This window comes from Crocodylus porosus, unplaced genomic scaffold (genome assembly GCF_001723895.1).
Source record: "Crocodylus porosus isolate Cpor-Errol unplaced genomic scaffold, CroPor_comp1, whole genome shotgun sequence".
Taxonomy (NCBI): domain Eukaryota; kingdom Metazoa; phylum Chordata; order Crocodylia; family Crocodylidae; genus Crocodylus; species Crocodylus porosus.
In genome coordinates this window covers 19273809-19300037 of record NW_017728914.1, presented here as the reverse complement: position 1 = coordinate 19300037, position 26229 = coordinate 19273809, and the positions used below count along the sequence as shown (strand labels likewise).

General features: G+C 51.9%; 1 protein-coding gene across 10 annotated transcripts in view; it reads left to right on the top strand.

The window, feature by feature from the left end:
• ABLIM3 (actin binding LIM protein family member 3) overlaps positions 1–26229 on the top strand; it is a 103881-nt gene that overhangs the window by 63714 nt on the left and 13938 nt on the right. For 3 of the 10 annotated variants that reach the window (XM_019534926.1, XM_019534927.1, XM_019534925.1), the window contains exons 5-14: positions 608–720; positions 6094–6220; positions 8179–8272; positions 15380–15467; positions 17812–17870; positions 18786–18857; positions 19336–19491; positions 21961–21990; positions 23554–23683; positions 24688–24786. In XM_019534926.1, the coding sequence (XP_019390471.1) occupies positions 608–720; positions 6094–6220; positions 8179–8272; positions 15380–15467; positions 17812–17870; positions 18786–18857; positions 19336–19491; positions 21961–21990; positions 23554–23683; positions 24688–24786 (968 nt within the window). The remainder of the gene's footprint in view (positions 1–607; positions 721–6093; positions 6221–8178; positions 8273–15379; positions 15468–17811; positions 17871–18785; positions 18858–19335; positions 19492–21960; positions 21991–23553; positions 23684–24687; positions 24787–26229) is intronic. The other 7 variants (XM_019534929.1, XM_019534928.1, XM_019534930.1 and 4 more) reach the window with 5 other exon arrangements.

The following is a 26229-nucleotide window of genomic DNA, read 5'->3' as shown; positions in this document are numbered from 1 at the left end:
CTACTACTGTGTTTGCACATGCACATCAGTGCATTCGCATTCTTGTGTTTCTGCACGTTTGTGCATGTGCATCACTGTGTCTTTGGGCATGGGCATGTGCATCTGAAAGTGTGGGACTGTTGGTGGGTGGAAATGATTGGGTGCAGAAGTGTGCGTGTGTGTTCATTCTCTGGCTGTACATATTCATTTGGACCCTTCCTACATAATTTGCCCTCCCCCATATCATTCTGTTGCTTTGTAACTACTTCCCTCTCCAAGCATATACACACACTGCATGTCCAGTTCTTCACATCTCTTATGCCCTTTCTGCTTCTCCCCAGACCTGCTGCCCTCCTTTTTCCTTCCCCACTTCCCTGGCACAGCCTGTGCCCTTAGCAGACAGGAGATAGTGCTGCTCCTCCCTCTGCAGTCCAACTCCTCAGTGGGACTAATCCCACTGCAGCCAGTGGCTCTTACCCTGAGTGGCTGCCCCATGAAGGAAGAAGCAGAGGCCCATGGAAGGGATCAGGATGACAGCCTGACCTGGGAAGCTACCTCAGAGCCTGGGACAAGTTCTGAGTAGGCAGTGTGTGTTTCTCATGCTTTCCTCCCTTCTCCTTGGCTGCAGGAAGCCGTTCCCCATTGGAGACAAAGTGACGTTCAGTGGGAAAGATTGTGTCTGCCAAAACTGTTCCCATTCACTGATCAGCACCAAGCCCATCAAGATTCATGGGCCAAGCCGTAAGTCAGACAGATTTGATCTCACTCTCTTGTGCAATGGCTACAAAGGGTTAATGAACGATGACTTTGCAGATGGTGTTTTCAGGTGACTGCAGTGGCCACTGCTCCATGCTAAGTGATTGTGGCTGGGGTGGACTGTGCCTGTGCAAGATCCAGCAGTGGCAGGCAGAGCCGGCTGGATCTGGATCCGATTGTACTGTAGACAGCATGATCTATGTTTGCTCCCTGCTGTTTCCTTAAATGTACTTCTTGGCTGGGAGAAATGTGCTTCCTAACGCAGTTACAAACCCATGCTTTCCTAGCCACAGAAGCAGCCAGAGGCAGCACTGGAACAGACATCTGCCCTAGCGAACGGCCAGTCTTATGCGTTGCTCCTCTGGTGCTACATGTGTGTCTCACACCAGATTTCTCCCTGGGGTGATCATAAGAAATGCTCCTGCATTAGGATGCAGCATAGTTTCTAGTCAATTTGTGGGCTAGTAAGGGAGGCAGTCTCAGCTCCACCGGCCATTTTCCTGTGGCTTTGCAGGTTGCCGCTGATGTCTAGAATTCCCTCATTTATTAATGAACAAGGAGAGCCTGTTGCAGCCCAAAGCTGTCTCAGGGAAGGTTTGAAGGCAGCACAAGGCTGCTGGGACAGTACCCAAACCCTTATCTGGCAGTAAGGAGTGGCAGGGCAGAGTGGCATGGTCCCACTGTGAATGCTGGGCTTTACCAGGCCTGATGCAGGTGGTCCAGGGACAGTCTCATTTAGGAAAATCAAAAAATGGGTGCACAGCTCAGCAGCATCAGAAAAGGGCTCAGCTCACTTGTAATAGGCAACAGGAAAGTGCCTGGCCTAGTACCCAGTGCTTCTGGCTGCTCAAGAAAAGAGGGTGGCCATCAAAGAAAGCTGCTTGCTTGCTTGCTTTCTTCAAGTTCAGCTCATAGGAATTGAACTGAGCTCCAGGTTCTCTCCCTCTATACCTGAGCACCAACTTGCACAGGTGTTTATTTATTTCCTGTACCTGACTATGAGAGCTGGTCTTGAAAAGCCAGGCCTGGTTTGCCCATTATACAAGACCTGGTCCAAAGCTTCCAGAGAGCAGTGGAATGGCCCCGCTGGCTTTCATGGGCTTGGGCTCTGACTTCAGGCCTTCTTAGTGTTTGTTTTATTTGTAACTTTCTTCCTTTTGCCTCTTCCCCACCCCCCCTTTTCTGTCTCAGTCTGTTTTGTGTCCATGGTGCCGCACTTTGGCTCTGAAAGCTCTTGCCTCTCTCTCTTTTGGCTTGTCCGAGCTGCTTCCACAGCTCTCCTGAGACATTGCCAAGAAGCGCGCTCCCTTCACCTGCCCCTACTCAGTCTGCACCAAACCCAGAAACAAGGCAGCAGAGTCACCCTGAGAGCACAGTTCTTGAGTCCGCTGGAGACAGAGAGCTTGAGGGGACCCTCAGGGCAGCCTCGCTGCCTCGCTTCTGGATTTGGCTCAGCCGGGCAGGGCCATGCTTTCCAGTGGCGCCTTCGTGAAGCCGCAGGAGCATTAGAGATGTGCCCATTGTCCCTGGAGTCTGCCTGCCTGTAATGTAAAGATTTTCCTGGCTGGTTGCATCTTAGCTGAAACCAGCCTAATGTCTGATGCTTAGCTCTAGTAATCCTTGAGCTTCATGCTGCTGTTAGTAGGAGCCCATCTTGAGCGAGCAGGAAGGAAGTTGCGATGAGTTAATAACCAGCCTGTGCTTTGCTGGCGCCCACCTGAACAGTGTCTGTTGCGATCCAAGTCTTTGGGGAGAACTGTGGCAGCATAACTCTCATGCAGAAGGCTGAAGGAATTGGGAACCATGCCATACCTTGGTGACCAAGCGCCTGTCGTGTCAGCAGGACCCAGCTGCTGAGTGGTCAGGGCACACGCCATCTCAGTGGTAACTCTTCCTGCTCTGCAGCACCAGAAAGGGTCACAGCTGAGACCAGGATAAACCCATCGTGACTTGGACCATGGCAGTGAGACAGACCCACTCCAAATACTCTGCTGTTCAGCAGGTGTTCAAAAGAAGGGCTGGCACATCATGGCTGTGCCAGTCAGATGCCAGGCTGGCCATGCTAGGAAGAGCCAGGAAAGGTAGTGAAAGAAGTCCTAATGGCATTAGTGCCAGAGCCTGCAAGCACATTTGCAATGGACAGCAGTAGGAGACCACACCAAAGGGGGTGGATTTGTCTGCTTAGAAGAACCTTCTCTGGAAAATGATGCTTTCATCAGGTTTTTTTCTTTCTCCAGTCAGAATTCAGCAAGGAAATAGCAGTTGCTGTGCTCTAGACTGCTTTTCTTGTGCCCGCTCAAATTGGTACCTGGGGCTGATGACCCAGTAGTCAAACTCTGGTCATGCTACTGGATGTGTGCCCAAAACTTTGTGGTAATCACATGAAAGTCCTAGTATTGATTTAGTAGGAACAGGCAGAGTCCAAAGCTTTGGCTACCTGTTATCATCATGTGAAGGGGGCCAGCACTTGCCATTTTTGCTTCCACACCTGATGCCTCTGGTCATGGCCTGGGGCCCTGAACTATGGGCTTTCCCAGCATGGGTCTGATCCATATCACAAACATCACTCAGCAAGGTTCAGTGACCTCTCAGATGGAAGAGCAGGGGAAGGCAAAATCCCATTTATTGTTTGAATCTTGTAACTTTAATAGAACCAGCCCCTTCTGCTAAACCTCCCCCTTCTCTGTCAGGTGTTTGCTGTTGTCTCTACTTCACTACCCTGGTACTGTCAGTGGAGAGGCCTGAGTTGCATGGGTTAGGATTTTAAAACAAAATTCTCCTGCTTCAGGGAAGGAGTCAGCTAGTCAGCTACTAGCTAATGGGTTTATGAAGAAAGATTCCCTCCAGGCAGGTTTTCCAATAATGGTGCATCTCAGGGGTTTTCCTGAGGTGTCTGGCATTGGCTGTTGTCACAGAGCATGTGCTAGTCTAGCGGGACCACTGATCTAAATATGTGACCCTGACACATAGCTCTAATGGTGGTATCCCACTATACTACACTCTCTTTGGCACAGGCAGGAGAGGCCAGCAAAAGCCACGCTTCAGCTGGGACATGCCTGCTGGATTCAGACATGACAGGCAGCAGAGGCTAGCACTGGAAGCAGCCAGGCCAGGTGTATCAGAGCCAGAGCAGGGGAGTGCAGAGCACTGAGTCGCTGTTCCCTGGTGTCCTTTAGCCCGCTCTTGGCCATGAGAAAGGAAAGGGAATCCATGAGTGTTTAACTCTTCCCCCTCCCTCTGATTTCTCCATCCCGTCCTAGTCAGGTGACCACATCCTCCTCTGGAATCCACTCCCAGAGACGCTTTCTCCAGGCTGTGGAGCTGAGGTTACCTGTGGGCACCATGAATTATTCATAGCCAGCTGCAGACAGTATCCAGGATGTGCCTGGGCCAGGGTGACATCTGCCCTTGCTCTGGTCCCAAGCCATGGTCATCACCCAGGCTGCAGGGCCACAGACCCCTGGCAGAAGTGAGGGAAACACTGTGGAAGTAGTTGGCTCAGTAGCTCAAGGGCAAAGATACCCCAAAAGCAAGGCCACTGGCTGCTGCTGAGAGGCTCCCTCAGTTCCCTGGAAAGCAGGTGAGCAGCGGTCACCAAATGTATGGGGGGAGATGCCAGAGCTCAGCAGGGATCAAGTCCTACCTAGCAGGGCTTAACTAATCTGCTTTGCTGCCACTTTGTGTACTAGGTCCAATTACCCTTTCAACAGTAGCAGGAGACTGGAGACATGGGGGGTGAAGTGCAGCCGTGAAGCCCTGAGGTGAGCCGAATGGAGCACACCCTCAGTGCTGCCATGAGCTACTGCCTGGCATTCAGTGCAAGGGACAGGACTGAAATCCCTTTGGAGAATGGCAGCGAAGGGGTTACAAAGGAATCCTTTGTCCCCTGTGACAGCTGCCCTGAAAAACCTAGATTATCCCTGGTGGGCTGTTGGGGGGGAGAGAGAACAGCGGAGAGGAGTCAAGGTCAGGGCTCTCAGACCCATGTACTTCCTGCTGCCAGCCTCCGTGGGAGCCAGGGAAAGCAGGAAAGGAAGGGAGTCTGGTGCTGCCAGGTGTTTCGCACTAACCCCCACTCCTAGTGGGAGCCATGTGTGGGGACTTAGACATGGGTCAAAAACTGCTGTCATTTTAACCTCTGGGCCCCCTGCTTACAGGTCATGACCCAGTGGGTAAACCCTGCTCAGCACTGGGTTTCCTACTGGTGGTGCTGAACTGGTGCTGGTAACAGGTTCAAGATGTCTGTGATACCCCTTCTTGAACATTCACCCAGTGACCCCTCTGTCTTGGGCCAGGCTTGGGCATCTGCTGCTCTGTGCTGTAGGTTCATGGCATAGTCCCCATGCATTGTGCCCACATGTGGTCTGCACCCTGCATTCCTGGCCCAGCCACCCTGCTCTCCAAGGAGGAGAAGCCCAGCTCTACCTCAGCTCAGGCTGTGGATGGCAAAACACAGGGACTAATTAGGGAATATGCTGATGAATCACATTCCCACTGGAAGGAAAATGCAGAATGTGTTGGGGTAAATGGATAACTCAGCTGAGGCCTCCCTTCTTGCACGCGCATGGAATTGTTTGAAGGGGTGTGTGTGTGTGTGTGTGTGTGTGTGTGAGAGAGAGAGAGATCGTGGAGTGTGTGCACATCTCCATGTTATCCTGTACACAGTGTCTGGAGGGGTGGGTATGTCATGTGTCTTTGATTCTCTCGTGCCCATGGGACTTTTCTTTACCTCCCTGTAACTGGGTTGTCTGTCCCCCTAAGAAGGGGCAGTCAGTCCTGTGAAAGGCATTCAGCTGTGGGCCTTCTAATAATGAGGTATTGTCCCATTAGGCTGAGAGAGAAGCCTGTGAAAGGATAGTCTGAGAGGAGGAAGCAAGCAGTGCCTGCAGCTACCTGCTAAAAGACAAGCCCAGGTGCTGTGCAGGGAGCCAAAAGCCAGAGTGCCCCTCTAGAGGGCCTGGGACAGGGCACAAGGGCTTTGTGTTGGCTTCTTTGATTTGTTTGCTACCTAGGGGCTATGGGGCTTCTAAGGACTGGCTGGGGTGCTCAAAAGAGAGCACAGCCCCCTGCCAAAGTGACAGACTAGGAATCCCGTGTACACTTCCCTGAAATTTTAGGCAAGTCGAGACACTGCCCCACTATTTGCCCCAGTGCGGGTGGAGTTTTTAATTCTTAGAGCACAGTGTCCTAGGTCTTACCGTAGGCAGAAGGAAGTGGCAGTGGGGCCTCCCTGGGAGACCATGAAGTTTGCTAACCCTTGGGATTTTCTCCTGAGTTTTCCAGGTCCTTCAGGTTGCTGAGCCCTTGCCTTGGAAGCTGTGGTGGTTTCATGCTCTCTCCTGTCCGTTGTCTCTCCAGACTGTGCGGGCTGCAAAGAGGAGATCAAGCAAGGTCAATCACTCCTGGCCCTGGAGAAGCAGTGGCACGTCAGCTGCTTCAAGTGCCAAACCTGCGGGATCATTCTGACCGGAGAGTACATCAGCAAGTGAGCACTGTGCCCCTCTACCCCTTGTTCCTCCCAAAATCACAGCCACTTGCTGGGAAGGGAGTGAGGCAGAGCAAGGCTGGGAAGGGCAAAGACTATTGCTGTAGGACTTGGGACTTGTGGGCTGTGTTGCCTGGTGCACGAAGGCCAATGGGTGGATACCACAGGCACAGATCTGATGCAGAAGCCCCTGTTCCAGAGGTGGATTCTGGGAAGGAACCAGCTGGTCACCTATTTCTGTACCACAGCTGGCTGGAGGGATGCAGGCAGGGCATGCTAGATGCATCTCTCGGGAGACTTGAGGAGGATCTAGCCATGCCTGTGAAGCAGATTGTGACAGCACTCCCCCCACTTGCTCCCCGCTGGAGGAACCACTGCTGACTGGTGAATACGTGTCATAGATGCTCCTTCTGGATGAAATGTCAGACCCAGCCAGGCAGGTGTCCTAGGCTTTGGGGTTGTCTATACATGTGCTTTGGGCTTCAGGAGGCAAGGGGGTGGGGTGCTTTAATTAGAGTGTCTCCACAGCTGCTCTAATTAAAGCATCTGGAGCATCATGCATGTCAGTGTCCCCCTGCTGAAAAATGGTGCTGGGGGCTCTTTAGCTAAAGCTCATTCAAAGAGCTTTAGTTAAAGTGCCTCCACCACTCTTTTTCAGCATGGGGACACTGATACCCAAGACTCTGGAGTCTGCTGGAGCGTGGTAATTACCACGATTAATCGAGTCTGCTCTGATGCACTGTAATTACAGCAAGATGGAGCAGCCTCGATGTACGTGTATAGGCACCCTGGAATTGCCACATATGGGAAGGATTCCCATAGCTTGTGTGGGCTGTGTTGCACCAGGAGAGCTGGACCTCTGCCCTCAGGAGTTGTGGTACTGGGCACACGGCTGTAATGCTGGAGCTCTGACAGCCACGGGCTTGTTTGGTGTGGACCACCAACTGTATATCTAATTCTGAGGCCCAGAGCAAGTGGCAGGGAAAGGGTTTTTTTCTTGGCATGCCAGCTGGCTGCAGGGTTTCTGACTCAGGCCTTGGCTCATGAACACTCCCGCCTGCCGTCAGGCTTCCACAGTCCCCCTAGGGCACTACAGGCAGATTCAGCCACATTAGCAGACAAGAACAACTCTCTTGTGTCCTCAGTTCACTCCTTCTGCCCCAGTACGTGGGCTTCAGCTGTCCCCAGGGCCTGGCCTGGCCCAGCCTGCTCTGCCCCTTGCTCTGAAGCTGATCAAGGGCCAGCAGCCCAAAACCTGGCTGTGAGCTTTGTAGTTATGACAAGTTGGAGACAGCAAGTCAGTATGGGGCCCTCAGACAGGGAGTCTGTGAGCAATGAATCCATGAGTCCCCTCCTGTGGGTAGGGCCCTGGCCTGGCTCCTGAGGTGGAGGAATCGGGCACTTGCCTTTCAGGAAAATGTGCCCTTCTCTCTGAGCTGCTCCCTTGCTGCTGGAGCAGAGTGGGGGAGCACTGAGGCATGAAGTTGAAGCCTGTCATGGAGTCCTTGCCCTGCCCCTGTGCAGAGTGAGCAATGCTGAGGAGCCTGAAGAAAATGAGCCAACCAGGCAAGAAGAGCCTAAAGGAGGAAGATTGGAGGACAGGGCCTTGGCGGGAAGGGTCTGGAAGAGCATGAGAACACCCTAAGGGAAAAGTTGGGGAATGGGGATGGGGGGTGGAAAAGCTGAGTGAGCAATGGAGAAGATGCGCTCTTGGCTTGCCACCCACCTGCCATGGGTCACTCATTCCCTCTCTTTCAGCAAGGGAACCGCTTTGCAAACATCTCAGTGGGCTAGTCAGTCTAATGAGGGCAGCATCTCAGCAGAAATGCATTGGAAAGCCAGTAGCATGCACAGGCTGGGGAGGGTGTGTGTCTTGGCTACCTTGCTTTGTGTCTTGGTTATTTCCTTCCTTTCTACTTTTCTCCCTCTCATGGGCTCTGTCTCCCTCCTCCCCACAGGGATGGCATTCCGTACTGCGAATCTGACTACCATGCCCAGTTTGGCATTAAGTGCGAGACTTGCGACCGGTACATCAGCGGCAGGGTCCTAGAGGTGAGTCAAGGCAGCTAGGGGGCTGCTCACTTCCTTCAAGTGACTGAGGAACAGGGTGAGTGAATCTCACCCACCAAAGAGCAAGCCAATCACTTGCTGTCAAGACCACCCCAGGGAGCCCTGGCTTAGGCTGAAGCTCTGGCCTGGCCCACTTTCATTGGCTTTTCCCTAAATCCCACCCTGTGCAATCTTTAGGTCCACCAGTCACAGGTGTGGGTGACACAAATGACAGACATGCTATGTGATTAGGTCCATTGCAGTGCCCTGGGGCACTGAGCTCTTGGATCCTAGTCCTCGGCAAGATAAGCGTCCAAATGTGTTTTGAAGGCATTCAAAGTGGGTGCTTGAACAGACTGCCACCTGAGGCGGTTCAAGCACCCGCTTTGAACACCTTTAAAATCCATTTGGATGCTTATCTTTCTGGGATCCTATGATCCCTGCTGACTTCCTGCCCCTGGGGCAGGAGGCTGGACTTGATGATCCTCTGGGGTCCCTTCCAGCCCAAATGTCTATGAAATCTATGAAAGTCACTGCAGCGGTGGGGTGGTAATGGGCTTTTTCTTCCTGCAGTTTCCTTACGTATAAAACAGGGCTCTAGATATGCCTGAACTTAGCATCCAAAGTGCTAAAAAGACAGACTGAACAGGAAGTGGTTGGGAAGAGAAGCACTGTCATCTGGAATTGGAGTCCCTTCCTTCCCCTGGCTGTCATGGGACCAGAAGCAGAAGCATCGCCAGGAAGGCAGTATAAGTGGCTGAGGTGATAAGAGGCTGGGTGGGTAACCTGGCACTGCTACTGGGTCCAGAGGTTTCAGCATGCTTGATCATGTGCACATCTAGCAGGTAGGAGCTTGCTACTCAGAGCTGAGAGAGTTACTGTGTTAGCCCAAGTGACAGGACTGGGAAAGTTCCCCTGTTTTTTTCCTTCCAGACGGCTGTTGTCTTCAGGCATGTGCAGGCAGGGGGTGTTACAGCTGCTCTGGAGCTGTGCGGGTTCTTCAATAGCATCATAGCCATTCCTGTACTGTCTGAGCTCTGCAGATAGATGGACGGGTAGTTGGATGAACAGATGGACAGAAGCAGCATAGTATTTGTCTGCAAAGCGCGTTGCCCTGAACCTGGGCTAGAATTCAGTGCTATCCTCAAGGGAATCCACCTTCCCCAGTCTCTGCAAACTAGGTTCCTTGCTGGCATTAATTAGGGAACATCTCCTCTCCCAGGTACCACACGGATGCAACTCAGCTGCAGTGGTGTATTGTAACCATCGTAACCATCAATTACAGCACCTGCCCTCCTGGTGACACTATGACACTGGCACATTTCTCAGATGCTTTCCCCCAATACATTCACCTAAAGTGCTCCAGAGCCTGCCCACCCACCCTGTCTGTTGCCGTGGCAACAAATCCAACACGGCTGCTGGTCATGTGCTAGTAGAGGAAAGAAGCTGTGGTGCTCAGTCTGCAAGGAGCAATACCAGGGCCTGAGCCAAGCATCCTGCTAGCCACCCTCTTGGGAGGGTGGAATGAGCCGGCTGCAGGCACCCGGGGGAGTCAGGGAGTCAGGGAAAAGCTAGAGGTGCAGCAGCAGTGCATGTAAATGATGTGAGAGAGCCCAAGGTATCTGAGCAGTGCTACGTGGTTCTTCTAACAGGGATTCAGTAGGCCAAATTGTGCTGAAGTCTGGGTTTGATCCTTTGACAGATCCCTCCCCCACTTCCATGGGGATTTGGTGCAAGTACCACTCAACCACAGAAAGATCCCAGTGGCTCCTTTTTCTGTGCTCCCATTCCTTCTGTCACCCTAGCAAGCCGGCTGTGCAAAGCAGGAAAGGAGGGGGAGGCATCTCCAGGAAGGCGTTTGAGTCCCACCTGCCTGGCATGAACAGGACAGCACTGATCATGGAAGGGGATTTCAGTTGTTTGGATGCCTCAGGCCGACCTGCGCTAGAACACACCGGGCAGTGGTACAGTGGTTAACGATCTCCTACCATTCTTCAGGTTGCACCGCTAGTGCAGAAGGCAAATCAAGGACTAGCTGGGATGAGACAAACACACAGTGACTAGGGCTGGGGCTGGACTGCCAAATCCACCCTCCTGTTTGGTAGCTTTGGACAAGCCCCTGTCCATCTACAGCTGGATTTCCTCATTCAGGTACCAATTGTGGCCTGCCACAATTCGAGCGCTTTGAGATGACAGCAGTTCCCAGCAGGACCGTGGTTAGTATTCCCTTGTGATAGGTATGACCATCGGATGCTGCCTGCATGGTCAGCCTACTAAATCCCCAAGTGGGAGGGAGTGTCTTGTGTACAGTTCTGGTGTTGGCAGCCTTGCACTTTCTGGTGTTTTTCCTTATGCCCCCATTTCTAGAGTCATGGGATTCTGGGATAATCTTGATTTCCAGTGATTTAACAAAAGCAGGTTTCTAGCCTTTGAACTTTCAGAAGAAACCCAGGAAGTATAACCCAAAAGCAACCGAAGGGCACAGAAGGCAAAGAGAAAAACCCCTACCCGAGAAGAAAAACATTGGGATCTTTAGGTAATTCTGGAGTGGTGTTCAGACACCATGGCCAATTTTAAACTATTCTTGTAATGTTTCTGGGTCCTGGTGTCTGAATGGGAAATGGAGCTGAGAGGACTGTAGGCTGGTCGACTCATTCCTGGGTACCTTCCTCTCACCAGGACTGAGCTGGAGGGAAAGGTTGTAGCCAGCATAGGACCATACATTACCTAGTTCACTGTCTTGCAAGGAGGGGAATCCATCATCTCTGGAGCCTGTTACCCAGATTCCTCAGAGAACCAGAGGCTGCCTTAACTTCCATCTTCTTAACGCCCATCCCAGGGGTTGTATTCCATGCTGCAGTTCCTCTCTACTCCCTCTTTAATGGCTACATTTGTTCCATTACACCATGTCATCTATTAGTAACCAGTGCCACCTTTCACATCCACCTCTACCACAAGTCTATGCCTCAGCATCCCCACAGCATCCTTTTGTGCCCCACAGCAAGATGTGAAAACGAATCCTGTAATGTCATGCAGGTCTCTGAGTGTCAGCCATATGTCTCACTAGCTCAGATCTCAGTGGTGACACTGAGTCTAGGCAAGGGAACCTCCCTGTGCCAGTAAGCAAATGGGCTGGACATAAATCACTTGGCCTTTGAGCATGTCCGGGTAGACTTTGCATGTGACCTTCTTCCAGGTATTGAAATGGAGCTTGATGAACTGTGCAGTGAAGGCAGCAAAGGGAGGAAGGTGCCATGTACCCTATGGCATTATTGGCCTATCCCAGGGAACCAGCTCAGTCATGCTGTGGAATCTGACCCCAGCCCCCCAGCGATCCCGTGTCTCTTCGGAAGAGACTCGACCTGGCCATCTGGCTAGGCAGTGGCAATCACACTAGGTTAAGGTGGACACTCAAGAGCCTATACTGAATTCCTCCCTGTGAAGCATTCAGCTTTTGCTGTCTTCTCTGACAAGGTTTGAAACAGAAGTCTCCTTTAAATAATTTTAGGTCTTAATGAGCTTTCTTATGCTATCCCATGAGCCTTTGGGTTTCCAAATGACTAGGAGTTGTGCAGTCAGCCTTGAATGATTAATGAGTCTTTAAGGGACCTCGGGTAATAATGAACAGGTCTCTTCACTCACAGCATCTCTCAGGCTTTTATGGGGGCTGTAATTTTAATCAATAACAAGCAAACAATGCTTGCATCTGGTTCTGAAGTGTAATTTCCTCTCCTTGAAGAGGAAAGGAGGGTTCTTTTTTCTGAGGGCAGTATTTCAGTGGAGATGGTTTGTATTGTGGGGTGCAGTGTAGGTACTCCCAGACAAATGACCTGCAGGTTTCCAGCCTTTGTCAGTCCTGTGATCCCACACAGCACAGCTGTCTCAATCCCAAACTGCATTCTCCTTTTCCGTTCCCATCTTGGGGTCTAACCCAGTTTGACCAGGGCATGTCCTCTTCTAGCCCACCCTGCCCCAGCTCTTCCAGCATGCATCTGTCCTTAAATGTGTCACTCTGTCATAGCAGTCCTACATTTCTCCTGTATAGTAGTAGCCAGTGAGCCAGAATGTGGAAGGTTTTGAGCTATAGAAATCATCTATTACCTGAGAAGATCAGAACTCCAAACTCATCTCCTTTGTGACCTTCCCTGGCCTTGACAAAGAAGAGATTAGGTCATAATTTTCAAAGGGTGTCTGTAATTTTAGATGACTTCAGGCATCTACAGATGGAAACACCTGAAATGACAGGCATTTGATCCCCTAATGTTTTCAAAGCCTGTAAAAATTCAGCTCCATTCAATGGGATTAGCTGCCTCATTTCCTCTGTGATGCCAGCTCTTTTGACACCACCACAGGGTCATCATCAAAGGATGGCCTATTATCAGCTGATGTCATACCCGTCTACCTGTAGATAGTTACAGCCTGATCCTTCTGCAGTCGAACTCCCTGGGCAAACTCCATGGGCTACAGGGATTAGCACTTTGAGGTCCAATCCCAGGTTGAAAATTGTCATTAGGAAATATTGAGGGAGTTGCTATGGTTGCTGATGTCTCAAATGATTTATTTACACCCTGGGTTGTGATCACTATCTAAAGCTCCATCATTGTGACCTGTTGTCATGGAGGGGGCATGGTGGAATATCACTGCAGCAGCCAAAGGTGTGGTCAGCATGGTATGACCAGTGTTTAGATGGTGAGTACCTTGGCCTTCTTTGACTGTATTTCTTGCATCTGCACAGATGAATTATGCCCACCTCCCAACCTCCCATCATCCCCTGCGAAGTGCCTGGAGTAAATTGAGCTGTCTTTAGGGACAATGGGAAATACAGCTCAAGCTGTAGGCAGATCCAAAGGGGTAGATTTGTGGTTTCAGAAGTGGGACAGGCTGAGAGCGTGTATAATCTGGGAACAACTGAAGAGATTGTTTCCAATTTGCAATATGCTTAAATGTGATATACTGACCACAAAATCCTTGTGGTGGAATCTCATCAGGGGCATACATTATCCTTGTTTTCTTAGGGATTGAACCAATTCCCACTGAAGTCAATGGAAAGTCTCACAAACTTAGATGAAAACTAGAGCAAGCTGTTAGTTCTTTTGCTTTGTGAGTGTGGGATCGTCCTCCCCAGTGAGTCCTACAAGTGGCTTTTCTACCTGTCTTTTCCTTTGGGAGTGAACGTGATATAGATAAGAAATGGATGCCCCATGTGCATTCGCACCCACTGAGCTCCATGGATTGCAGGCGGTGCGAACAGAAGCAGAGTGCGCTTCCCGTACATGGCTCTTGCCAACACTTACTGATCTTCCCCTGCTGAGGGGAGGTTGGTCTATGTGGCACACGGGTGAGTCTGTCATGCAGGGACAGCCAACAGAGGCCAGCCAAGCAGTGCTGTATCACCCTCTGATTTCTTGCAGAGCAACTAGGAGCCATTGAGTGGGAACGCATTCCCAGGTAGGGCCGTGGGCACACAAATGGGTTACATCAGGACAGCTTGTTTTGCCACAGGCTAAAAAAGATGCAAGCACATGATGCTGAAGTGATGTATCCCCACCCCAAACAGTAACAAATTTACCCCAGATGAATCACGGGCAATTTTCTCACGCTCTCAGATGCCTGCCTGTCAGTGCACAGCCTGCAGCTGCCCGGGTATGACGTGTTCTAGGCTTATGCCTCAAGCGTTGCTTCTCCCCTCAGGAGGCCATAGCCTAAGCCGGTGCCATGAAAAGCTCTGCGTGTGATTAGTAGTTCCCCATTCATAATCTCACTAGTCCTCTTCTTGATCCCCCCTTGTAGCAAATGATTCCCTTTTCCCCTGGACTCTCCCAGGTTCAGACTGATACTGTATCCAAGTTAACTGTGCCCCTAGAAAATTGCAGACTCCTCCCCATCCTTCATTCCCTTAACAGCTTTAAATAATCCTTCACCCTCTTATATTATTATCATAAAATGTCCCTCAGGGGTTACGCACTGTACAGCACAGACCGGGTTTCAGTGCTGCCTGGAGCCAACTGCGGCCTGTGAGCTCCAGCGCCCAGAAAACGAGCCTGTAATTGAAATTCTAACAGACACATTGAGTGGAAACAAGCTACCAATTAAACCTATTATCTTTGTCAAAGGGCAAGGGGAACAGCCCAGCAGTGTGCCACTAGGGAAATAGCAGGTTGCTGCAGCTGAAGTTTGGGCACGGTCGGCACAGAAGGGGGCAGGAAAGTTTCTCTGGTGGAAGAGTCTTGAGAAATGAGGGCAGGGGAGAAATAATCAAGTGGGAATCACCTTGGCTTTCCTGTGGTAGGGGGGGCTGTGAAGTGAAGCCTTGGGTTCCCTCTGTACTGTGAGATGCCTGCTTGCTTTCAGAAGGTAGTCAAAATCCCAGGGTTGGTTTGCAAAATAGGAGCCTGTGGCTTTCGTTTGATAGGTCATAGCTGTGACCCCTTAGTGCAGCCCCCTTGGGGCTGGACAGGTGACAGATACAAGGAAGATACTTTGGGAAGTTGGACACACAAAACATCCCTGCAGCACCAAAGGAGTGCTATGTTGAGACACACTGGGAAAGATGGCTGCAGTGCTTAGGAAGCTCCACCAATCCCCACATGAAATCTCTGACCCCTCAAGGAAGCCCCTGGATCCCTTCCTACATGCAGTAGCTGAACAATAAGTCATTACCAGTTACTCACTACACTTGCCAAAGTCAAGATTTGAAGTCTGGAGTGGCTAGTTAGTCGGATTTGAGCTTGCTGGCCCTGATTTTCTGCAGTCCTGTTTTGTGGATGGTCACTTCCTACAATGCCAAGCGAGTGCGGAAGGCTGCAGACTGGTTTGGCAATGGTGCACACTACCCGAGTACCTTATGAATGGGTTGATTGGAGGAAATGGGACCTGGGGCTCTGGTTCCCTTCATGCATCATGGTTAGGAGGATGATAGTTCCCAAACATCCCTGGGGCTAGGTCAACTTGTGTGGTCACTTGTCAAGGCCCTTTGCTCTACTTTGCCATTTCCTTCTTTCCTGTGAGAAGTGTGAAGGATACTGGGCAGCTCAGACCCAGGACAACAGCAGAAAAAGCAGCTCAGCAATTTCTGCCCATTTAGATGCCTGATTTCTCTGCTTGTTGCAGGCAGGAGGGAAACATTACCACCCAACCTGTGCCAGATGTGTCCGCTGCCACCAGATGTTCACAGAAGGGGAGGAGATGTATCTCACAGGTATGGACATGCTGGCCATGAACACTGTCTCCATGTGGCAATCTGCTGCTCCCCTGGCAGATGGTCACTGAAGCTGTGGTTTAAATATGCAGTGCAGGGAGGCAGGGAAGTCTCCTCACTCCATGAGTGGAGGAAACTGCAATGCCTGTGGTAACATAGGAAGTGCCCTATGCTGTGGCTATACCACTAGGCCCAGGCCCAGCTAATGGGTAGCTCAGGTGTGGATCATGCAGGTTGTTTGTGTTCATAATATGTCAGAGAATCTCCTGCCTGGATTTCTTCCCTGGAGATTAGACCTCTTCACCCCACAGACTGCTCAGTTATAGGCTATTGCTCCCTCCTCACTATGCCTGAAGTCCAGCAGTCCAGAGGTGCTGCTATCTCCAGGCACACAAGCAGTCTCCCAGTGACACTTGGCGGTTATCTCTTTAGACAAAATGTTGCTCCTGGTGAGGAAGGAGCAGCCTATCCAGGCCCAGGCAGAGCCCGTGCTCATCACCACTCTCCTCCACTTCCAGTTCAGTAAGCCAGCAAAAGCTGTGAGAACAGTAAGGACCTCTTAGAGACATTTTACTAGAGGAAATGTTATTCCTCTTGGCCAACTTCTTCCTTACTCAAAGTCATTTTCAGCAATGCCCTCACACACTGCATGTGAACCTCATGAGTGCTGCCAGGGTGCAGTAGACATACATACCAGGAATTCCCACCTATGGCTGAAGAACCACATCGTGTCTGTCCAGGAATGTCTGTGGCATCCAGCAATGCAAAGCATTTCATAGAATGAGCCTGTGAGGGCAAGTCAGGAACAAAAAAGCCGCATTTCATAGAAAGGTAAGCTGAAGTACAGAGTGAATAAGCCTAATGGTCTCAAAAGTAACCGCCAGATTTGGGTTCCCAACTTCAGAAGCAAATGTGGACAATCGACACCCAGGATGTGCCCCATCTGTCTTAGTGGGTCTGTGACGGGGTTGAACCCTGATGTCTCAGGCCCCACTCTAGTTCCTTAACCAGAAAACTAACCTCCCTCTCTTTCCTGGTTGTACTGAGTGTAGCCCTGAAGAGACTGAGGCTTTCATTATGGGTATCTGGGTTAGAAAGAAACAAATGAACAGGCCTTTGAAGGATCTCAGCCCTGCCTAGAGCTGCCTGTGGGGCTATTTCGAGCTCAGAGGGAGGGTTTGTTTTCTCTTTGCTAACCTGCAGTTGCCTGTTGCCCTGAGTCATTAATTACCGATGTGGATTTGCAGGGGTAATTGCAGGGCTGGGTGCCTCCCGCCCTCGCACCGCAGGATTCATGGCAGGAGCCCTCTGCTGGGGACTGACAGACTCCTCTGTGCGCTTAGCACTGGGGCGGGGCTGTGCCATTAGTGTCACACTGAACTGTCAGCTGGCGTGGTCCTGGCAGAGGCCCTGTCACTTTGGTGGGGGAGGCAGAGGCGTGATCTAAGGGCTGTGCACCTGGCTGTCTCTCCCAGCATGTGGCCTGTGACAGCCCAGCGTCACTGCAGGGCACTGGGCCCACCAGGTGCCACCCAAAGGTGGGTGGAGGGAGGGCAGGGAAGGACAGGGGCTGGTTTTCTGGCTTTGACAGTTCACAGTTTATTCCCGGACTGGGAGGTGAGCATCAGAGGAGCTGCAAGGGGGATGTTCCCAAGCTGCATTCCCAGTTGATGCTCTGCTGCTCAGTTCCAGAGTGGGTGGGCATGGGTTTATGTTATGGGTGAGCTTTCAGCCACACAAGCCAAGGCATGAGTTCAAGAGTCTCTATTACTCTGGGAAGAGCAGACTGCAGCATGGCTGGCACTCCCACCTAGTGCAGGGAGCAGGCATGGTGACATACTGGGTACTGGGATTGGAGAGCTGCCTGTGATGCAGCAGACAAAATTCTTATTCAAAAGGCAGTCCCTTCTGGGAAGCCCCAGTGCAAGGTCTGGATGGTGCCTGGGTATAAGCCGCATTTACGTCGCAGGCCAGAGGAATTTGCTGGTCCCACGCTGGCCTCAAAGGCCCATTCTCACCATCATTCATTGTTGGGTGCTGACAGTGTGCCTGGCACTGCATGAGACACAGGCCTTGCCCCCCACAGCTTACAGGCTAAACAATGCATGACATGCAACTCAATGCTCCCAAGAACTAGCACAGCAGATCAGCACTAGGAGGGGCCCAGGGCTAGAACAGCAGGGCAGTTTAGGGCAAAACTGAGATGTGTGGAGGTTCAGGGCAAGGCTGCTGGTCAGGACTGAAGGGAGTGATGGGGGTAAGTCTGGCTCCAGCTGCTAGTGATAGTTAGGGCTGTCCCCTGGAGAGCTAGAAACTGCTGACCCTGTGCTGTGCTGGGTTTCAGGCTCTGAAGTGTGGCACCCCATCTGTAAACAGGCAGCAAGAGCAGAGAAGAAACTGAAGGTAAGTTGGAACATTAACAGTGCATGAAGGGGTATCTGTGAGAGGTGAGGGGGCAGCGGGGTACAGTGCAGGGTCACAGACAAATACCCCTGACACTGCCCTGGGGGGTCTAGCACATGTCTGGAGATGAGTTGCGAGGGTGGCATGCAAATCAAGAGCCACTCTTTGCACCAAACTTACCACAAGAGTCTGGTCCAAGTGTCAGCACACTCTCAGCCTCCTGCTTCCCATGGCAAGGGCACTCTACAACCCAGTCATAACCTGCAGGATGCCCTGTCTTCCTTCAGAGACTCCATGTTGCAGCCACCATCCTTCTGCCCACAGGAAATCATTGACAGGCCTCCATTTGGAGGCCAGTGGTTGCTCCATAACTGTCTTCAGGAGGCACTGTTGAGAAGACTGAAATCCTCCCAGCAGAAAGCCCAGCCAGGCTCAGTGCTTTGGCAGGTTTTCATTTGAGTTTAGTATCTTGTTTATTGGTTCCCACTTTTTAAACAGTAAACACACAATGCAGAAATGCTCCAGGCCCGGGGTGCAGTCACCAGATGGTCCATCAAAGCTGTCTGCCCTCCTACCTTTCCAGACACAGGAAATCAGCCAGAACAGTCCCGCAGTTCCCCGCACTGTCAGTGACAGCTTCACAGTCGCATTCCAGGATATGACTGCAAAGTATAGTTCCGGTGTGTGTGTGTGTGTACGTGTGTGTGTGTGTGCGCGCGTGTGCACATGCATGCTCACAGAGACTTGGGAGTGCCCTCTTAGTGTCCTGTCATCAGATGTTGGGCAAAATTGACTCCATTGACTCCTTGCCTCAAGAATGGCCTTGTCTCTTTGCCCTCTCCTGTCTTCGTGGTATGAGTGAAGGCCACAGATCACTTGACCTCTGATCTACTTCGTTCCTTCATGTTCACACAGCACAGAAGAACGTCAGAAACCTCCATCTCACCCCCTGGTTCCAGTATTGGTTCCCCCAACAGAGTCATCTGCGTAAGTACAGGTCTGCTGGTGGAGAAAGAGCATGGTGACTATGCCCCCCTCCTCGAGTCTCTGGTGTGCTGGGGGAGTGGCATTATGCATGCCCTGGTGAGGGCAGATTAGATGTCTTTTCAGAACTGGGAGCAGAGTTCCCAGTTCCAGCCTGCAGTGCAAGGAGCACCCATGAGGTCAGGCCAGTCTTTGGGCTATGGGGAGCTCCTAGCCTCAGCAGGACCTCTGAAGACAAGAGTATTTCACGGCTGTTCACCACCATTACCCTTCCAGCCCCTTTCCTACTGGTGCCTCTTCTCTCCTGGGAGAACTTATGGCTTCTTGTGAAGACATCTCCTGACCTTCCCCCTTCGCTGTGGTTGCACACTGGTTCTTTTTGGTCTGTTAGCCTCACACTGTGTATTCCAGCCTCCCCCTTCTTCCTCCCTTTCTCCTTATCTTTCTCTCTGTCTCTGTCTCCATCTCTCCCTTTCCTCAGGCTAAAGTGGATAATGAGATCCTTAATTACAAAGACCTGGCAGCTCTTCCCAAGATTAAAGCCATCTACGAGGTGCAGCGTCCTGACCTCATTTCCTACGAGCCCTATCACAGATACACATCGGATGAGACGCTGGAGAGATATAGCTATGGGGAGGTACTGAGTCTCCGCATGCCCAAAGAGGGCCTCAGAGTCTAGCAAGGACTGAGGTGGTGGGGGACACAGATAAATGTGGTTCAGCAGATCTAAATCTGAAATAACTGCTGATTTTAATGGGGTCACTTCAGATTTATACCTGGTGAAAACAGAAGGATTTCACCTTGGATATCTCTGATGAGGATCTGTCATCTGGTAACTGGCCCAGATGGAACAACTTTGGTGACAACCTGTGCTACTGTGGCTCAGATGAAGGAAAGCCAGAAATCAGCTACAGCATCAGACAATTACAATCTGGATCAGCTATGGCTCTGGCTGAGCTGGGAGAAGCCATTTAGGATAAGCATAGATAGCACTTAGCAACTGACGGGGTGTGGAGAGGAAGGGCTCCCTGTAGGAATGACTTCTCCAGGGAATTTCTTCATTTGCATCCCAGGGCATTTCAGGCCATGAAATGAGTGAAGGGAAGCCCTATAACCAGCCCCATCCCAGGATGGGGAATGGGCAGATCTCCAGCAGGGTCATTCTGTGCCTGGCTGAGCTCCTTATGCACCAATGGCACTGCTGAAAAGCTGGCTGTTAAGGAGCTGACACCTATTTTCCCTGCAGTTATTTTCCCCAAGGTGCCCAGTTCTAAATGAGAGAGAACAAGATGGCCAGGGACAGGGTAGGACAGCCAATATCTGCTGCTTCCTCTTCTGATGGGGAGAATGCAGATGGAGGGGCCTGGTGCCTGCCATGTCTGTGGGATCCCTAGGAAGCACTTTGTGGAGTGATGCTGAGGCAACACCTAGGATGGAGCAGCCCCTGCCTCACCTCCTGTACAAGCTGGGGCTACTAGGCAATTTCAGCCTTAGCTAAATGGGAAGGAGGGGAGAAAAGAGGACTTGACCAGGGTCCTGATCCTGTGTCCACAATTCCCACTAGGATCAGCAGGCACTGAGGGCAGGACTGGGCCCTTTGAGTTGGTTCTGGAAGTGGCCTTTGTAACTGCTACCCATAAATGCCCTGAAATCTCCCAGGTAGAGTGGAGTCACGGTTCCTCACATGCCAGTTGTCCAGCCTTGCTTTGTCCAGGCCCCTTAGTGGTCCATGACCTCAATGCCAACAGGGGAGCAGTGACTGTGCCTCGCAGCAGAGCTTCAGAGGCTCTTGCCAGGTCATGAGGGTTCAGTCTGCCTCCTCCTGGGCTCAGATCAAGGAACCAAGATGTAGCGGGCCTGATTCTTCTCTTACAGGTAAATCAAAGTGTATCCCAATGAAGGTGTCGACATTTGTCTGGCATAACATTGATATAGGCAAAGAGCGAATCAGGCCATTGACTGGGATAAGCACAAGACCTGGGAGACTAAGGGTAGACCCCAGCTGCCTTGCATCTCTGCCCCCTCGCTGGGGGCTGTCTGTCTGCTGTCCAGTAATGGCCAGTCTGTGAGCATAATAGACAGTGACCACTGCCTTGACACTTTCATTCTATAGCTTGGCGCCCCGTGAGGATCTGTGGACTGGATCCACATGTGAGTGGAAATGATCCTCCCCTAAACAGAGAATGCCAAGTGCTGTGTGGGGATTGTGCTGCAGGCAGAGCTGGCCTGCAGTGGCCCAGACCTCCAATGCTTGGGGGCTGATCATGGAGACTGCAGCTGGAAGGTAGCACGGGAAGCTCCTCTAGGTCACGTGCCTCTCCAGCCTGCTATGAAGAGCCCTGGAGGTTTTGGCATCTCCTGCCCTAGGTGTGTCTTGCTGCACATGCTTCCTCAGCTCCCAGGGAAGCACCTGTGAGGAGCCTTGTTAGTACCTCTGAGACCTCATAGAGCTTCTCAGGTTCAGTCCACTGTTCCCCTTTCTCACCCTCTGGGTGTTGCCCCTTACTGCACACCCTGTGGCTGTTACAACATCAGCCTTAACCTCAGGTTGAAACTGAATCCAGAGAAGTCCCCTTTGACCTTAGGTGCCAGTGTGGACAGAAACAGGACCCTCCTTGATGGAACATCATACTTGGAGCCTTGATGCAAGTGTGCAGCCCAGGGTACTCTGAACACAGAGGACTCCAGGAGGGGTTTGATCTGGGGGCTCCCTCTCCCCCTTGTTGTTCCCCTTTCCCAGGTGACTGGGGAGAAAGCATTTGCTTCATCCGTCTCCTCCACTGGGCATATCCCCTGGAGCAGTAACCAGGCAGGACCAGTGCTTCCCCTCTTCTCTTTGAACCAGGCTGAGGTAGTGGGGTAGGCTGCTAGTTGTTTCCCATCAATGGAGCCATCTCTTCTACAAGCTCTGCTCAGTGCCTGACAGCTTTAATGAGACTGCGTTTCTGCTAAGTGGACTGTAACATGGAGAAAATGAACTGCTCTGTGATCCTGGCCAGTCATGTCTCCTGTTAATCATGTCCCATCTCTCTCCCTTTCTCTGCCTCCTGTCCTCTCTCCCTTGGGATCTGTCTCCTCTCCCTCCTGGGCCTCCTGGCACCTCCAGTCCCTTGGAACACTGTCTCCGTATTCTCAGGTAATTACACAGTGCTCCAGCGCCTCTCGGACTATGATGACAGGGTTTAAATAGATTTATAAATGGAGGCCTGACTGGACCAAGGTGACTCTTAGTGCCAACAGTGGGAGTTTAAACCAGTACCGCTGCTGGCTGAATGCCTTCTTGCTCTTTTCCTTGTAAGTCCCCAGAAGTCAATGTACTCACTGCAGAGTTGGATATGGCCTGCTTGAACTAGTTGGAACTATGTGGATGTAGTTTTGTGCAGGTAAAAATTTTAATGTCAACTGCACAGGCCTGTCTGCTCTGCCCGTGCATCATGGGTGGACTAGAGGAGAGTGGAGACACTGTCTCTCCTGCCCTTGTCCTTTGGAACATCATAGAGTATGTGTGTGCATTTGTACTAAGGGCCATCGGGTTGACAGGACATGCTTTGTGGCTGTGGTGTGTGGGACAGGCCAGAGCGGTAGCATAACTGAAGGGGGGGAGACAGGGCAGAAGCCCTGGGAACAGCCATTGCCACAGTGACTGCTGATCACACCACTCTGATAGGCACAGCTGGAGCTGGTGCTGCTCTGGGTGCTGTGTGGCTGCCCTGGGCACAAAGCTGTGCTTCTCTCTCCTCTGAACCAGAATGGATGTTCTTGTAAACTTTATAGACAGCCATTAATCCCCTTGTTGCCTGGGATCACAGATGACTGGACTCAGTGACCCAAAGGGTCCCTTACAGCCCTGTGTTGTCATTTCCACCAAGCAGTGATGGGCCCATCAGTTGAGTCTCAGAGTGACATTGATGAGCTCTGGAAAGAGCTGTGTCCAGCCTGCCCTAGCAGAAATGAAGGGGCCTTTTTGAGGAGAAGGAGGACCCCTTTTTTCATGGTATAAGAGGACTGAATGGGGAGCTCTTCAAACAGTTCAGCCGTGGAGGCCAGGGGAATCTGGTTGTTCCCAGAGGCTCCACTGCGGGCAGGCACAAGAATGCAGTGGAGCCATTGCTTTTGAGCTCCCAGCCTGCTGGGAGAGCAGGACTTCCATGGGCACAAGCTGAGCATGTATCTCCAAGTGCTGGATATCTGCTGCTTTGCACTATCCACCGCCCACTCAGCCCATATGTCTGTACTTAGTGCTGTTGCCAGCCACCCACACGTGCTGTGCACTAGGATCAGACCCCCCACAGCTTTCAGTTCCCAAAGACAGGCCTTGACCTAGCATGTTTAGAAGGGGCAGTGCTGCTGGGAAAGAGGGAATCGATGCACAGCCAAGCAATTCCAACACATCCTCTGTCTGTTAGAGCGTATGTCTTTGGACACATGCCCTTGACATGACATAGACTTTTTGCTCCCAGCTGAGATGAGAGGTGCCCTTGCTGCCAGGTACATGCATGACTGAAGGGATAGGAGGTATTCCCTTGGAGGAAAAGGAAGACTGTGAAGTGACCTGGTTCTCTCTCTGTCCCTATGCACATCCCCCTATACCCAATCAGCCCTTTAGGAGACACTAAACACCATCATTGTCCTGCTTCTGCTGTGTTTTAGCCCTAGGACCCTGCAGGCCTGTTATTCACCTCTTCTTTTGCTCTTCTAGGACATCTATGAAAGTATTGACATACGGCAGAGACGAGCTTCCAGCCCAGGCTACATTGACTCCCCTACCTACAGCCGCCAGGGCATGTCCCCCACCATCCCACGGTCCCCATTTCACTACTACCGCTCAGGTAAGGACACCAAAGGCACCACTACATTCAGGTCATCCCTTCTGCCCCTGGCAGAGACCAGCACAACACCAGTCACAAGGACATATGGGCCTCTCCCTGTGGCCTCCACAAACTCAGCACATCCCTTTGCCAGCAGTATGGGTTCCACTGGCAAGCTTGACTGTGCACAGAGATGAGTTAAAGTCAGGATGTTAGGGCCATGGGGTGACTCGTTTCCCTTGAGATGCTTATGCACAGCACAGGTCAGCTAATTCTTCTCTGGTGAGAGGCAAAGGGGCAGACTAAGGGAGCTTCATTTTGTTTCAAGAAGGAGCTTGTTCAAAGCTTCTCCCTATCTCCATGGAAAAACCAAGAGGAAAGCTCCATGACAGAGATGAGGGGTGGAAGGAAAATTGTTTCCTCTGTTCGTATCTTGAGCAGTGCTGGGTGTTTCAGAATGCATGGGCTGCAAGTGAACTCCCCACACATGCATGCATGCACATACATGCATGCGCAAAGACGCACACGCACACGCACGCACACACACACACACAGCCTGGGCCTAGCTTGTTGGGGGTGAGGAACTGGAGTGCAGTTGGGCAGTATCCCCTGAATGCTGGGGATGGGCAGGTAAACCCAAAGCCAGGGAGTCTAGCAAAACCTCAGCCCTACAGCTTCCCAATTTATCACTCAGCAGGGTCCTGCCCCTTCAATAAGCCCTTTGCACAGCCTTTGCTGCAGGGCAGAAGACTCTGCCTTTGCTCAAGAAGGACAAAGACCTTAGGCAGGGTTTGGTTCCCCTGGAATGGGGCCAGGCCAGGCCCATAAACAGTGGGCACCTGTGGATTCGCCTCTGCCTCCCTGAGTTCTCCCTTCATGATGGTGCATAGAAAACCTTCACTTCCACCACAGCCATTGGCTCACTGGCGGTTTGCTGCTTTCTAACACAGCTGCATTTAACACCACTTTTCTTCTGCCTCCTGTTCTCTCGGTCACTGCCGCTTCCTCCGCTCCGTACTTTCCAGGCACAGAGAGTGGGCGCAGCTCCCCCTACTATAGCCAGTTAGATGTGAGGTCTTCTACTCCAACCTCTTACCAAGCTCCCAAGCATTTCCACATTCCAGGTAGGCTCTGGAGCCCCCCGGCCTGTGGGAAGCCCCGTGTCTGTGGCATGCCTGCATGTGCTGTATGTGTGTCTCGCATGAATAGCGCCACTACCTACCTCGAGCCGGTAAGCGATAGGACACATCCCCTGGGCGAGGCCATCCATAAACCAGACCTGCAGCATTCCCTTCACTTCCCTGCAAGTCCCCACTCACTCACTCCCCCTGCTCTCCACAAAGCCAAGTTCCCTACAAGGATCCTGCCCCCTCCACTGCCATCCCTCTTGCCCTTCCTCCCTTGAGGATCACAAGGCAAAGCTTGTCTGAGGGGCTTTTTTACATTCATTCTTTACACACAATGTATTTTATACTCCCCCTAGGGCCCGCTGCTCCCTTCCCCCAGAGTCTTCTGGGCTTGCCCGATGGCTACTTCCCTCCACAAGGGACTCCAGGGGGCCACCAGGTAAGGCCCACTGCCCTCCCCCCATCTATGCACAGCCTTTGGGGGGCTGGAAGGAAACGGGCACCCATCCCCCCTCCAGACACAGGGAGTAGGAGGAAGGGATGCCTATCCTCTCCCCACTGCAGCCACCATGACAGGCTGAACCATTTCTCAAGTCCCTGTAAAGCCAACCCACTACAATGAGCTTTAGAGGCCTCTGACCTACTCTTCCCTTCCTCTTCCTCCTCTCTCCTCCCCAGCCCTTGACGGTACTTTTGGGATTGGCTGGATCCATGCTCCAAACGTTTGTAGGGTCTAAGCTTGGAACACAAGCTCCTGACTTGGCACCTGGCTTTTATCTCCAGGGCAGCCCCTCGTGGTAACACTCTGGGACCAAGGTCCCCCAGACTTTGATGTCTATCTTTAAAGCAGTCAGCCACACACACAGGCCTGGTAGAAGTATGGTGGGTCTGGATTAGAGCTGCTGCCCCACAGCCACTTTCTCTGGCTTTACCCACAGCCGCAGATGATGCCAGTTATCAATTGTACAGACACATGCGGGATCCCAGGCTCCCTGCAGCAGCCTTGCCTGGCCCCATCCCCATCCTGCTACCCCTCAAGCACAGTAGTGTGCTGGAGCTCTGGACCGCTTGCTGATGTCTTTTATGGATGGCCCCCTCCCTGCTCTGCCAGCTGGTGGCTAGGCCCAGCTCTGGGGCGGTAGCTGTAGGCACAGTCTCCAAGCAGCTTCCTTCTCCTGGCTTGCTTTTTTCTTTCTGGCTGAAAGAGGCTTTGGCTGGTTTTGTTCTGCTCTCTGGTGGCTTGTGGATGATTCTTCTGAGCTCCATCTCCCCTGAGACAGTGTTCCACTCCTGAAAACCCAGCAGTAACAGCCCAGTCTGTGAGGCTGACAGACAGGGAGGGACCACCAGACATGGTCTACATGTGCCCCCTTCCCTTCTCCCAGACAAGTTTGGGAAGCCCCAATGCCAAGAGACACAAGGAGAAGCATCTGCCATCCC